General features: G+C 40.4%; 1 protein-coding gene across 5 annotated transcripts in view; it reads right to left on the bottom strand.

The window, feature by feature from the left end:
- Window positions 1-9,433, bottom strand: part of cndp1 (carnosine dipeptidase 1) — a 44,277-nt gene extending 34,844 nt beyond the window's left edge. For 4 of the 5 annotated variants that reach the window (XR_013973259.1, XM_080895434.1, XM_080895432.1 and 1 more), the window contains exons 1-4: window positions 9,297-9,433; window positions 8,900-9,010; window positions 5,985-6,128; window positions 5,178-5,340 (exon numbers count right to left, since the gene is read on the bottom strand). Coding sequence is in view for 4 of the 5 variants with exons in the window: in XM_080895434.1 (XP_080751560.1) it covers window positions 5,178-5,340; window positions 5,985-6,128; window positions 8,900-9,010 (418 nt within the window). In the remaining variant the exon portion in view is untranslated. Of the gene's footprint in view, window positions 1-5,177; window positions 5,341-5,984; window positions 6,129-8,899; window positions 9,011-9,296 lie in introns of those variants that run through there. The other variant, XM_080895435.1, reaches the window with a different exon arrangement.
- Between the last annotated feature and the right edge of the window lie 5,042 nt (window positions 9,434-14,475).

Below are 14,475 nucleotides of genomic sequence, written 5' to 3'. Positions count from 1 at the left end.
GTTTTGTGTTGTTTCACTTTAAATTTGTAAAAGGAAAAAGCTGAAAATTTAAATAGTTAAAAGTTGAAATGTGAATAGTTGATTTTTGTATTATATGATTTATTTATTACATTTTATGTGGAGTGAATAAATAAAAGTATATTTACGGTGGCCCCTACAGACAAAGCACATACAAACTTAAAATCACGTACGAACTCTGAAGCACGTACAAACCCTGAAGCACGTACAAACTCCAAAACACGTAAAAACTCCAAAACACATAAAAACACGTACAGACTCCGAAGCACGTACAAACTCCAAAACACGTAAAAACTCAGAAGCACATAAAAACTCAAAACACGTACAAAAGACAACAGAAGTGCTCCAGGATGCTAGGGGCAGTGTTGAGCTTTTGTTACGTAGTGGCTACACAAGCCAGCAAGTACCAATGACCGGATTTGGTGTGTGGTAATAACAGGTAAATGAACTTTTTTTTTTTTTTTATTATTTGACTATATATGAATGCTTGTGTATAAATACACAAACAATACACATATGCTTTCATGCTTTCAATTGTGTAATTTAAGTGATCTAGGTAGCTCTGTTTTGGAAGTTCAGTTCATGCTAGAAATGTGTTTTGGAGTTTGTACGTGTTTTGTCTCTAGGGGCCACCGCATATATTTATATATAAACATATATAAATAAAAAAAACTGACTTTTTCGTACTGGGTACTAGCTAGCATGATGGAGTTTCTATACAGGTGGGTGGGTGCTATGATGTTACTGATGTTGAACTTTATTTTGTTCATACGGTTAATTATTACCAACAATCCCGTAAAAAACGGAATCGTCTCGTGTTCAGAGAAAATATTATGCGCTTCGTATTGAGGTGAAAAGGAACACAGTTTGTCCCATACTTCAGCCACAATGAAAAAGACACAAAGCTGGAGATATTCTGTTTCTTTACCCTGCAGCTGCCTCTTCTTCTCTCATTCTCTCCCCCTCCCTCTCCTGTTTCTACTTCAATCGTGAAACTGATCAATGATTAGCTGATCGGCTTTTCTGTCGCAAGTCCCGTCTCTCTTGTTTGTGTATCGCCCACTTTGCGCCATAAAGAAGAAACCAGTGGAGGTCGCGTTAAACAACAGCGGCACGTTTAAGCTTGATCAGCTGTTGTTAGAATTTATTTAATATTAATTTCTAGTATCAGCTGATGTTTGCTGGAGCCACAGCTGTAAAGCTGCTGGTCATGATGTCGGTTTGGTTATCTGGTGAGAGGGAAACATGAAGATGAAACCAGGAGATGTCCTTACTGAATCATCAGAGCTGAACAGGTGATGGATGACATGAATGAGTTGAAGGGAAGTTATGAACTGTTTCTGAGAGATAAATAACACCAGGATCCTTTTTTACGCTCACAGCTGGTAACTGTGCTGGGGTGGGTCTAGCAAAGTTTTGCCAGCGGGGCCACGTTGGACATTAACAGGAAGAGGGGGGCACAAAGAAATACTTTTCTTTCTTATTCTCATTTAAAATATCTAGCTTTTAATAAATAATTATCTGAATCTTACAACAAACGATTGATAAATTGATACATACAGTGGGGCAAAAAAGTATTTAGTCAGCCACCGATTGTGCAAGTTCCCCCACCTAAAATGATGACAGAGTAATTTGCACCAGAGGTACACTTCAACTGTGAGAGACAGAATGTGAAAAAAAAAATCCATGAATCCACATGGTAGGATTTGTAAAGAATTTATTCGTAAATTAGGGTGGAAAATAAGTATTTGGTCAATAACAAAGATACAACTCAATACTTTGTAACATAACATTTGTTGGCAATAACAGAGGTCAAACGGTTACTATAGGTCTTTACCAGGTTTGCACACACAGTAGCTGGTATTTTGGCCCATTCCTCCATGCAGATCTTCTCGAGAGCAGTGATGTTTTGGGGCTGTCGCCGAGCAACACGGACTTTCAACTCCCGCCACAGATTTTCTATGGGGTTGAGGTCTGGAGACTGGCTAGGCCACTCCAGGACTTTCAAATGCTTCTTACGGAGCCACTCCTTTGTTGCCCGGGCGGTGTGTTTTGGATCATTGCCATGTTGGAAGACCCAGCCTCGTTTCATCTTCAAAGTTCTCACTGATGGAAGGAGGTTTTGGCTCAAAATCTCACGATACATGGCCCCATTCATTCTGTCCTTAACACGGATCAGTCGTCCTGTCCCCTTGGCAGAAAAACAGCCCCATAGCATGATGTTTCCACCCCCATGCTTCACAGTAGGTATGGTGTTCTTGGGATGCAACTCAGTATTCTTCTTCCTCCAAACACGACGAGTTGAGTTTATACCAAAAAGTTCTACTTTGGTTTCATCTGACCACATGACATTCTCCCAATCCTCTGCTGTATCATCCATGTGCTCTCTGGCAAACTTCAGACGGGCCTGGACATGCACTGGCTTCAGCAGCGGAACACGTCTGGCACTGCGGGATTTGATTCCCTGCCGTTGTAGTGTGTTACTGATGGTGACCTTTGTTACTTTGGTCCCAGCTCTCTGCAGGTCATTCACCAGGTCCCCCCATGTGGTTCTGGGATCTTTGCTCACCGTTCTCTTGATCATTTTGACCCCACGGGATGAGATCTTGCGTGGAGCCCCAGATCGAGGGAGATTATCAGTGGTCTTGTATGTCTTCCATTTTCTGATGATTGCTCCCACAGTTGATTTTTTCACACCAAGCTGCTTGCCTATTGTAGATTCACTCTTCCCAGTCTGGTGCAGGTCTACAATACTTTTCCTGGTGTCCTTCGAAAGCTCTTTGGTCTTGGCCATGGCGGAGTTTGGAGTCTGACTGTTTGAGGCTCTGGACAGGTGTCTTTTATACAGATGATGAGTTCAAACAGGTGGCATTCATACAGGTAACGAGTGGGGGACAGAAAAGCTTCTTACAGAAGACGTTACAGGTCTGTGAGAGCCAGAGATTTTCCTTGTTTGAGGTGACCAAATACTTATTTTCCACCCTAATTTACGAATAAATTCTTTACAAATCCTACCATGTGAATTCATGGATTTTTTTTTCACATTCTGTCTCTCACAGCTGAAGTGTACCTCTGGTGCAAATTACTGACCTCTGTCATCATTTTAAGTGGGGGAACTTGCACAATCAGTGGCTGACTAAATACTTTTTTGCCCCACTGTATATACCATCAAGACAGTGTACATCACTGTCACAACAGCATTTGTTTTCATTCAAAGGCTTCATGATTTTTTCTATAATGGTGGGCCGGTCTCTAGTCAAAATGCCCGGGCCGATTTTTTGTCCCAGTCCAGCCCTGTATGCAGCTTATCTGCAGTCTGGTGTTACCTACTCGGAAATTCTGCCTTCTGAATAGGAAGATCTATTCGGAAGGCAGAATTTCCGAGTTCGGAGTACAATCAAAGGACCACGACTGCAGTTTTGTGTTGGATGTAAAAAGCGCACATGAGGCTGTGACGTTGGCTAGAATCATGGCGGCAGTCAACGACGGTCCAGGTGTGGGATTCCTCTCGTGGAAGTATGCACACTATTTTTTCCTTTCTATTGGTAGGTGGCACAATGCACTTGTGGCAAGTAAGCAAGCTAGAAGACTGGCAATCTTGATAGGTGTCCAGTTACGGAAGCAACACATTAACAAGAGAATTCTGAGTAAAACCAAAGTTACTTTCCCTAGTAACTAGTTACTTTGAAAGTAACGAGTAACTTGAAGTAACTGAGTTACTTTTGATAGAAGTAACTAGTAATGTAACTAAGTTACTAATTTAAAGTAACTTACCCAACACTAGTAACGAGTAATCTAACTAATTACTATTCCTATCGTTACAACGCCGTTATGGTTACTAACAAGAAAATCGGTGCGGTCACGTTACTATTTTTCAACAAACAGACGGTTGAAGTTGTGTTCAGCTTACCGCACCTTACATCAGTTGCACGGAAGTCGCTGAGTGCTACAGCTGTAAGCAGCTGCGCGCGCTCCCGCAGACGGCAATCATGATCACTTTCTGGCACAACACCTGGAGTTAATGGGGATGTCACTACCTGATCCGTACTGGAAACCTGATCGGTACCACGCATGTGCGAAAGGTGTCTACTTCCGGTCATGATAAACAATATATACGCCGTGTGTTTTTTTCTGAATAGTTTCGTCACGTTTATCATCAGTACAGTGGAAATACATTTCACATAAATAATTTAGTGCTGAAACGAGAATTAAAATGTTTAAAAATGACATTTTGTTTATCTTTGTAAAACAAATGTGTTTATTGTGGATGTGATATTGTCAATGGATTTAAGCAGCATTTTGTTCATGCTTTGTCAAAGTTGTGTTGAGAGATTAATACAGTCTCTAGCTCAGGAAACTGTGGCCATGTACTGTAAATTGGACTGAAGCATATGGACATTTCTTTGCAGTTAGTGTGGTGATACCTGAAGCTCTTGTGAAGAATAAACCTTCCTGTTATGAAACCGACATCAGCTCCCTTTTTCTATTCTTTATCACAGCACCACACATTGTTGAACAGGAAACCAGTTGCCCCTCTGGTCATCATCTTAGGAAGGCAACAAGTCCAGCATTTGTACTTCACCAAAGGTTTACTGTCACGGTTCTGGGCCAGTTTGACCCAGTATTTTGAGTTGTTATGTTTTGGTGTGTTTTTGCATAATGGATTGTTTTCTTATTCTCTTGTAGTGATGATGATGATGATTATTAGAGTTCCATGTTTCTGTTTATTCGTGTTTAAGGATTTGTTGTCTCATGTATTGTTTGAGTTCCATGTGTTATATTCTGTCTGCCTCTCAGTCTGTGTCCTTGTTTAGTGGTTTCTTGTTTCCTGTTTTATTGTGAAGGTCTGTGACTCAGGTGAATGTGTTCAGTTTTACTGTGTATGCCCTTAGTGTCGCGTCGTACCCTCAGATTATGCCTGTGTGTTTTTGGTCTCTGCATTCCGTGTTCACTTCATGTTTTGTTTTCATGCCAGCAATAAAGCTGAGGTTTTGAGTTGCATTCTGTTTTCGAGTGCTGCATTTGGATCCTCATATCCACCTGCCCGCACACAGAGCCCTGACATTTACCCAGACATGTTCCTCTTTTTTAGAATCAAATGAAATTTGTGAGTTTGGATAGCATTCCTTTGTATTTTTAATTAGCTTAAAGGCTCTTACCATTGATCTCAGTCAGGTTGTATGGATCTGTTGCCCAGCCGTCTTCCAGTTTTGCTGGCTGGACATCCACGTGGCCGTAGATGCACACTGTGTGTTTGCTGGAGTCATTACCAAACTGAGCCGTCACCACTTTAGGCAACTCTAATGTCTGGCCATCAGGAAGCTGCACATACAGTCGAGATCAGCACACAATTTCTTTTCCATCAATCTATCAATCCTTCTGATTTTAAAGTGTGTTCAAAACGCTTGCAATAGTATTCAGCTGGTCTATGTCTCTCTCACATATCAATGCAATTTCTTTTATAGTCTTGCACTGTGTGTAAGACTATAAAAGGGATACTCCTCCAGGAGGCCAGAAGATCTGCTTTTCTGGAGGCATTATAGTACAGTAACAGTTCACACTGGGTGGCACCTAATTAATGGTTAATGGTGAAAAGCTAGGCCCTCTAGTATGGCCTCTTTCTCGCTCTCTCTCTCTCACACACACACACACACACACACACACACACACACACACACACACACACACACACACACACACACACACACACACACACACACACAGTGTGTTTAATGAGTGTGGAAAGCGGCTTTGTTGTGGCCCAGTCAGTAATAAGAAGGCAAAGCTAGTCCTGAGCCCTCTGATTTTTTTTTTTGAAGTTTGCCAATGAGCTGACCTCTGTGAGAAATCCACCACATTTACCAGCCAATTACACTGACAATTAGATACAAAGCTCCAATATCAACAAGCACTTCTAAAGAGCAGGGAGGGGTAATATTGCAAAGATAGGTGGTTCTTTCACTGACTTCTTGTTCTCCGATATCCACCAGCTGTACAGTCCCCCCCATCAACTGGAGTTTCTGAGCCACAGTCTCCATCATACGGTGCAGCTCTGGTCTCTTTTGGACATTGCTGGAGTCGCTTTCGATTGCAACCCAGTCCCTCAGCATCTGAAACACACAACCAAGATCCAAAACATTGTCACTGGACTTGATCTAATCCACCTGCCACTGAGTTTTATGTTATTTAATACTCCTGCCCTCAACTAGTGTCCAGTTCGCAAAATGTGCACTTGATTCTAAAGACATATTTTATTTGCAACACTGACATTCAGAAATAGTCAGTTGCTATATTGCCACTTTTTGACTTTGGCCACCAACACTCATTCATAAGACATTACATATTACATTTCCCCCTGTGGAAAATCACTGCGTTCAATATGTAAAAAAACACACAAAAAGTGTGAAATACTGTTGATGATTTATTCAAGTCTCCTGCAATGTCTTGGAATAAGCTGAATGTGAGAGTTGGCTAATTTCTTCTTCAAACTTGCTTTGTGCCTCAGCGGATGTATTCGTGGATACTAATGGATAGTAAAATTTTTAAAAGTTGTGACTATTCATGATATTTGGAGATTACCTAGGGCTGCTCGATTATGGCAAAAATGATAATCACGATTTTCACTGAAATTGAGATCTCGATTATTTGACGATATTTATTTAACAATAACAATGTATTGAATAATGACTTTAAAGATTGTCAAAAAATAATATAAAATAGTGTGCAAATACTGATAACAGTGCAAATGTTTGCAATATAAAAAATAAATGAAAGTTTACACACTATGTCTACTTGATCCACGTCTGACTCCGCGAACCCATAATGTTTCCACACCACTGAAGTTTTTTTTACCTCTCTTTTCAACCAACGGCAGTCACTCTCCTCTCCAAATAACTTCTGCTTAGCTTTCCGAGCTTCCCTCGGGTCCTCTTAATCAGCGGTCCCCAACCCCCGGGCCTCGGACCGGTACCGGTCCGTGAGTCGTTTGGTACCGGGCCGCGAGAGTTGAGGCTCAGGTGTGAAATGTATAGTTTTCAGGGTTTTTATCGGTTTTCAGCGTTATTTTGTTATCGTTTTTATCGTTTACTCGGTTTTCCTTGGTCTTTTCACGTGTGTTATGAATAAATTTTCTTTTTTTCGGTACCAGTACAAGTTTTATTTTGTTGTATTTATCCGCGACACCTTAAAGGCCGGTCCATGAAAATATTGTTGGGCATAAACTGGTCCGTGGCGCAAAAAAGGTTGGGGACCACTGCTCTTAATTGTTGTGACATGTGTTCGAAATGCAGAGAGGTGCGCTCGATTTGCCACACGGAGCAGCGCGAGAGTAAAGCACAAGGGAGGGGCTAATAATCAGCTCAGTCATTTTTAATGATCGTTGAAAGCCCAGATCGTAATCGAGATTAAAATTCGATTAATTGAGCAGCCCTAACTCTACCCCATTTTTTTCTAACTCCTGAGCCTTTATTTGATGTTTTTGTTTTAAATTTTGTCAAAATTTTGACAAAAATACATTTTAATGTCTCTTTAGTTGGAATAACTGCTTTCATATTCAAGTAGTCAGAGTATTATTATTTTTCTCAACAACAGCTGATATTGTACAGGTAAAAGTTGTGGTTGTTACTTCAGAGTCAACACCTCACCTTACTGTCTTTCCGTGTTGATGCCGAGTAAAGAAAGTGATCCAGAATCATTACAGTGTACTTTTGACCTCAGCCCCGACAATCTTCAAGGAGTCACACTTATATCACATGCAGATTCTTTTGTAGTTTGTGATTATATACAGCACGCTTAGCCTTACTTTTATTTCTTATTTGGTGTCTTATTCTAATGGCCTATCTATTGGTATTAAATTATATTCTTTCTTCTTGTCTAATAATGGTCTAGAGTGAAATATGGAACTATAAGTATGCTCTATTGAGATCAATGGGAGAATTTTGTAACAACATAGATTGCTTTCCACGATTGTTATTATTAGTTACGCTAATTATTACATTTGATTGGAGACTGTGTACATGCAGTTTGTAAGTCCTAGTCTCCACAGAAATTAAGTTAGTTGAAATAATCCATGTAGCTGCCAAATATGCAGCTACATGCATTATATATATATATATATATATATATATATATATATATATATATATATATATATATATATATATATATATATACACTAGAGGGTCAGTTCAGCCGATTGGTGGTGTTTTTGTTTTTGTTGTTGTTGTTGTTTTAAATAAAAATAATTACATTTTGGTTTGAAGATAATATTGATACATTTATGCATTTGCATGAACTGGGGATGGAGGCCATTTTTGGCCAAGGTCTTTAAGGTTGTCAAACTGTATGACACACTGACAGACAGAAGCCACACTGCAAGACCAACAAATGGACTGTGACAGGCACACACATACACCATTCTCCTCATAAAAACACTTAGCTGATCTAACTGAATCCCTCTCTGAGCTTACCGCTGCTAGCGGAATGAGTGTGATTGTTTTACACTTGAGTTTGCTGAGTATCTCGGCAAGCTGATTGTTATACAGTACTTTTATTTTTTACTGATTATTGCAGTATATAGGCTGTAATAATCATTTAATTTCAGTCTGTGTATTTTTGTAGATACCATACGAAATGACAATAAACCTTGACGACTTGACAGAATAATTTAATAAAACCAAAACTCATATATTTTGAATCTGTGTAGGGTTTAGGATTAGGGCTGGCACTAGGGTCATTATTGATGATGATTGAGATTTTGTTTGACTCACAAGCTCAGATATTAAAGTAAATTGTCTAAACCCAATACACCTAACAGCATAGATTACAACAGTTCTAGCATTCAGAGTTCAGTGCTGCTAGAGTAAGGAGCAGATATTTGTACCTCCACATATTCGTCCTGGTGGCTGTCAACATACTGCGCTAGCTCCGTGTACTGGAAAGCATGGGCAGCAGAAATGAGCAGCAGGATGGAAGGCAGGACTTGAGGGTTCATCTGTTACAAGAGTCAGAAACAAAATCAGCAAAACCACACACACAAAAAGATTATTACTTTATTACACTAGATGTGTGTACTCCGAAAGCTCCCACAGCCAAAACACAACAGATTAAAACTTTCCTATTTTAAATTTTTGTCACATTTTTGTTAATCTCCCCATCAGTTTAGAATATAAGCTGAATGGGAGGACTGTATCCTGAAATCATGCATGTTTTAATTTAGTTTGATATAAAATTCACCTACAAGCATTCTGAAAGTTACTGTCCGCTAACTTGTGTCTTACCTTTTCTCTGCTGGAAATGTGTAAGATAGTTTCCTCAGGCTCGCAGACTGTGGTCCTGTGCTGTTGACTTGATTTTTATACCGAGCCCCAGGGTCAAGCAGTGAAACATTTCTTGACATAAAGCCAGGACAGCTGACAAAGTGATTTTTTTTTCTGCTGAAAAGTGCAGGAATTAAACTCTGATCTATTGATTTGACTCCAAGTATGTGTACCTGTGGGCGAAGAGTGGACCTTAGGAATGCAGGGTCAGCGGGAACAAAGGAGCATGTGAAAGTCCAGTTGTTTGTGTTTTGGAATCTCCAAGCAAACCCAGCTGTGAGGACAAAAGCAGAGCTCAGCAAAGCTTTTGTTGTTCCATATTAGCCTGGTGTCCCACTGTGGTTAACTTAATGTCAGCCATTTCTACCTGACATTATTAACCTAAGCTGGGATTGTCTGAACATATTTAATCCCGTCACCACCTCCTGTTCATTGGATAAATTGTCCTCGCTCACAACATCCTGTTTCTCTTTGTGTGCCTCAGTGTGAGACAGGAAAAGAGACTCAGGAGTTGTTACACTGAAATAAAAATGTACGGGGGGGTGTTTAAGAAAGCCAAAGACAGCTGCCAACTTCTTAGTTCTTACTTTGTTTACTTATATTCATTAATGCTCTTATGGTCTTTCTTATTTTCTACAATGAGCTGATACAGTCATGTCAAAAAGAAGTTTTTTTTAATGTAGCCCTAAACTAAGCAGACTCCTACTGCTTGCATAGGAATTAAGAGGGTATGTAGAAGCTGCTGCTATGCACTTGGTTTAACTGCTCATCGAAGAAAGTTTTGGCAGTTTGCTGATGTGGAGCACTCAGTAAACACTATACCAACAAGGAAAGACATTACCAGTGACCTTAGATTAGTAATTTTTCCCATCATTGTGGAAAAGGTCATATCGAAAAAATGTGAACTATCTAATTCTACACTGAGAAATTCAATTCACTTTTAAATTCAAGATAGATTACTCACAAGTGAAAAGGATTCAAGACAGAGAAAAACGATCAGAGAAAAAGCAAAAAACCCAGGACCTACATCTCTTAATTATATTTTATGGTTTATTCAATGGGTTACCAGGAGAAAGCCTGTTCTCTTTAAAAAGAATATGACACATTAACACAGCTTGTTGGGCTTGTTTTGCCCCCACAGGATCTGTACAGCCATTCTGTCAACCAACTCCTTTGTATACCACAGTAATGTAGAGTCAAATGTAACACCATCTGTTTCACAGACTAAAACTGTGTCATACATCAGGAAAACAACCCAAGCACATCAATAAATCTACAACAGAATGACTGAAAACGAAAAGAATCAATGTGTTACAGTAGCCCAGTCAAACCTCAACCTGACTGAAATGCTGTGTCAGGAAAGAGCCGAATTAAATGCCAGCAAACCTCAACTGATCTGAACTGAAGCAACATCATAAAGATGAGTGGGCCAAACTTCACCCACAATAATGTGAGAAACAATAAGTAAGTTAAATCAAATTTATGTTTGATCTACGATCACTAAATTGTCAATACTCTTGTCAATACTCTCTCCTAAGAGACATGAAAGAAGTCTCCTTGTCTGACAAATTTGGAAGGAAAAGGAAGGTTAGAGATTGGCCTATAATTACCTAAGACAGTCAAGTGATGTGTTTTTAAGTATGTTTAACTCCTGCCAGCTTGAAGATTGACTGTCTGCTTTCCGTTTGAGATCAGACAAAATTGGGTGTGCTCAGGGTGGTATGCTCTAAGCTCACTATAAAATGCATAAAGAGAACTAATAATTTTTTAAATAACCCCTCAGATATCTAAACTCAGTTATTTACATTTTGTATTAATCACAACATAGCGTAAAGCATGCATAGCTTTTTTAGTAAGTACCTGTTCTGCTATCGTGGCTTTTCATAAAACACTGAGCATGTCTAAATGTCTGTGAAGATTCTCCAGGTCATCGTAGTCTAAGGAGCTTGGAAAGAAAAGCGTCTGGACTTCTTTAAGTTGCTTGAAGATGTTTCACCTCTCATCTGAGAAGCTTCTTCAGTTCTAAGAGTCAAATGGTGGAGAGTCCCAGATTTAGGACACGCTGGTGATCCTCTACCTAATCACATGAGCCAAGGTGCGAAAGTGGGTGTGGGTCACAATCAGCCAGGGTTTCGGGTGAGCTCATTGTGAAACCTGGCCCCACCCTATCATGTGATTTCCTGAGGTCAGATGACCCAGGATGTGAGTGGGCCTTAAGGCGTCTGGGAAGGGATCTCAAAACTGGATTATAGATGGCAGACAGTTGGTGTCATAAACCACCGCCTCTGTTCAAAGATGGTCGCTCACAGTGGACATAGATGGCTTCTTTCACTCCTCTTTCAAACCATCTGTCCTCTCTGTCCAAATTGTGAACATTGGCATCCTCGAAAGAGTGACCTTTGTCCTTTAGATCCAGATGGACAGCTGAGTCTTGTCCCGTGGAGGTGGCTCTTCTATGTTGTGCCATGCGCTTGTGAAGTGGCTGTTTGGTCTCTCCGATGTAGAGGTCTGGGCATTCCTCGCTGCACTGTACAGCATACGCCACATTGTTAAGTCTGTGTTTTGGCGTTTTGTCTTTCGGGTGAACCAGTTTCTGTCTGAGCGTGTTGCTGGGTCTGAAATACACTGGGATGTCATGCTTGGAGAGAACCCTCCTGAGTTTCTCTGATACACCGGCTACATAGGGGATGACAATGTTGTTGCGTCTGTCTTTCTTATCCTCCCTCGCTGGTGTCTGATCTTCTTTTCTGTGCCTCTTTGCTGACTTTATAAACGCCCAATTAGGATAGCCGCATGTTTTAAGTGCTTCCTTTATATGTGTGTGTTCCTTCTTTTTCCCTTCAGGCTCAGAGGGAACATGTTCTGCCCGGTGGTGTAGGGTCCTAATTACTCCAAGTTTGAGTTCCAGAGGGTGATGGGAGTCAAAGAGGAGGTACTGGTCCATGTGTGTGGGCTTCCGGTAAACTTCAATGTTGAGGTTGCCATTCTCTTCGATGTGCACAGCGCAGTCCAGGAAAGGCAAACAGTCGTCCTTTGTGTCTTCCCTGGTGAACTTGATGTTTTTATCCACAGCGTTAATGTGCGCAGTGAAGGATTCCACTTCTTGTGTTTTGATTTTGACCCAGGTGTCGTCTACATATCTGTACCAGTGGCTGGTTACTCTTCCTTTGAAAGAGCCAAGAGCCTTCCTTTCCACTTCCTCCATGTAAAGGTTGGCTACAATAGGTGACACGGGGAGCCCATGGCGCAGCCTTGTTTTTGTCTGTAGAAACCCTTGTTGTATTTGAAATATGTAGTGGTGAGGCAGAGGGTAACAGTGTGCAAATCTGATCGGGTGTGAAGTTGGTCCTGTCCTCCAAGGAGCTGTCTTCTTGTTGTCGTTTTCTGACAGTCTCCACGGCCTCCGTGGTGGGTATGCAAGTGAAGAGGGAGACTACATCAAAGGACACCATGGTTTCATCTGGGTCCAGGGTAAGTTTCTAGACCTTGTCGATGAAGTCGGTGGAGTTCTTGATGTGATGTGGGGTGTTCCCCATAAGAGGTGCTAGGATGGTAGCAAGGTGTTTCGAGATGTTGTAAGTGGCTGAGTTTATGCCACCTACAATGGGTCTGAGTGGGACACCTTCTTTGTGGATCTTAGGAAGTCCGTAAATGCAGGGTATGGCATCCCCTGGGTAAAGGCGGTGATATGTAAGGCGGTCAATGATTTTGTCCCTTTCAAGGTCTTGAAGGCAAGCTATAACTTTCTTTTTGTAGCTGCTTGTGGGGTCTCGCTTTAAGGCTTCGTAGGTATTGTTGTCACTGAGGAGAGTAGTAATCTTTGTGTGGTAATCTGTTGTGTTTAGGACCACGGTGCACCTTCCCTTTGTCCCTCTTGTCTCCCACTGGGTGTCCTAAATCTGGGACTCTCCACCATTTGACCATTAGAACTGAAGAAGCTTCTCGGATGAGAGGTGAAACGTGTTCAAGCAACTTAAAGAAGTCCAGACGCTTTTCTTTCCAAACTCCTTAGACTACGATGACCCGGATGACTGAGAACCTTCACAGACATATTTATTTATTTATAAAGTGCCTTTTAAGACACCCAAGGACACTTAACAATAGAACAAAAATACATAATAGAACAATGGCAAAAGAAGTAATATAGGTGCTCTTTTTTTGCCTGCTAAACAAGAGCACCTATATTACTACTGACAAAATGAAGAACAATGTAAAGGGTTCACGGTAAGTATGCAGATAATAAAATCGCACAGCTCTATCTCTCAGTGCGTTTCTCTATTTTCTGCCTTATTTACTTGCTTATTAGACACCAGTCTAGCGTTGTATACAGCGCTGTCGGCCGCTGTATACCGCTTTTTTTTCCTCCCCCCAAAAAATTACATCTGGCAAAGCCTAATTTCTGCTATTCAATACCAAAAGAAAATCACAATTTATGCAAAATTTTGCAAAACCTTTTAGCTATGTCTCTAATAAAACCTCTCTTACTTTGTGAAAAAAAGAAAAGTTTTTTTTCCCACTTTCTGCTATATAATTCTATTTTTTATGACTACAGTTAAAAAAAAACCAAACTAAAACAACAAAATGGACAGTCTGGGCAACGAGCTACCAGAACTTCTTGTGTAATTTTACACATTTATTTCTTACAATTTAAATTCCAAAGAGTTGTGCTTGACAGATTCTTTTCTTTGTCACAGCAGCTTTTTCTTTAACATGTAGTGTCATGTAATTAATATATCCTTAGTGCTTATTTTGTTTATTATATTGTTTTATGTACTTTAATAATGAAGGTTTGTAAAGCAAGGCCGCTTTTGACTCATAAACTAAGTGCTCAGCCAGACTGAAAAACAGGAAGTTCCTTGTACCTTGTACCTTACATGGTACAAGGAACTTGGGTGAAAGTGGTATGTTGTATTGATTGCTTTGAGTACTCCGGGAGAGCAGAAAAGCGCTATATAAGAATCATTTACCATGGTAACCCTCAATGTAAAGCACCACCAGCAGACTATTGTTGTTATTTGGTGCTATGTAAATGAAAATGAATTGGATGGCCTCTGGATAATCTTTAGTTTTCCCCATTATAATATAAAATGTGGTGGAGCTTAGGGTTGCATATTTCAACAATCTTAATTTAATTTTAATT

This window comes from Rhamphochromis sp. 'chilingali', assembly GCF_963969265.1.
Source record: "Rhamphochromis sp. 'chilingali' genome assembly, chromosome: 11".
Lineage (NCBI taxonomy): Eukaryota > Metazoa > Chordata > Actinopteri > Cichliformes > Cichlidae > Rhamphochromis > Rhamphochromis sp. 'chilingali'.
This window is presented reverse-complemented; position numbering and strand designations above follow the sequence as displayed.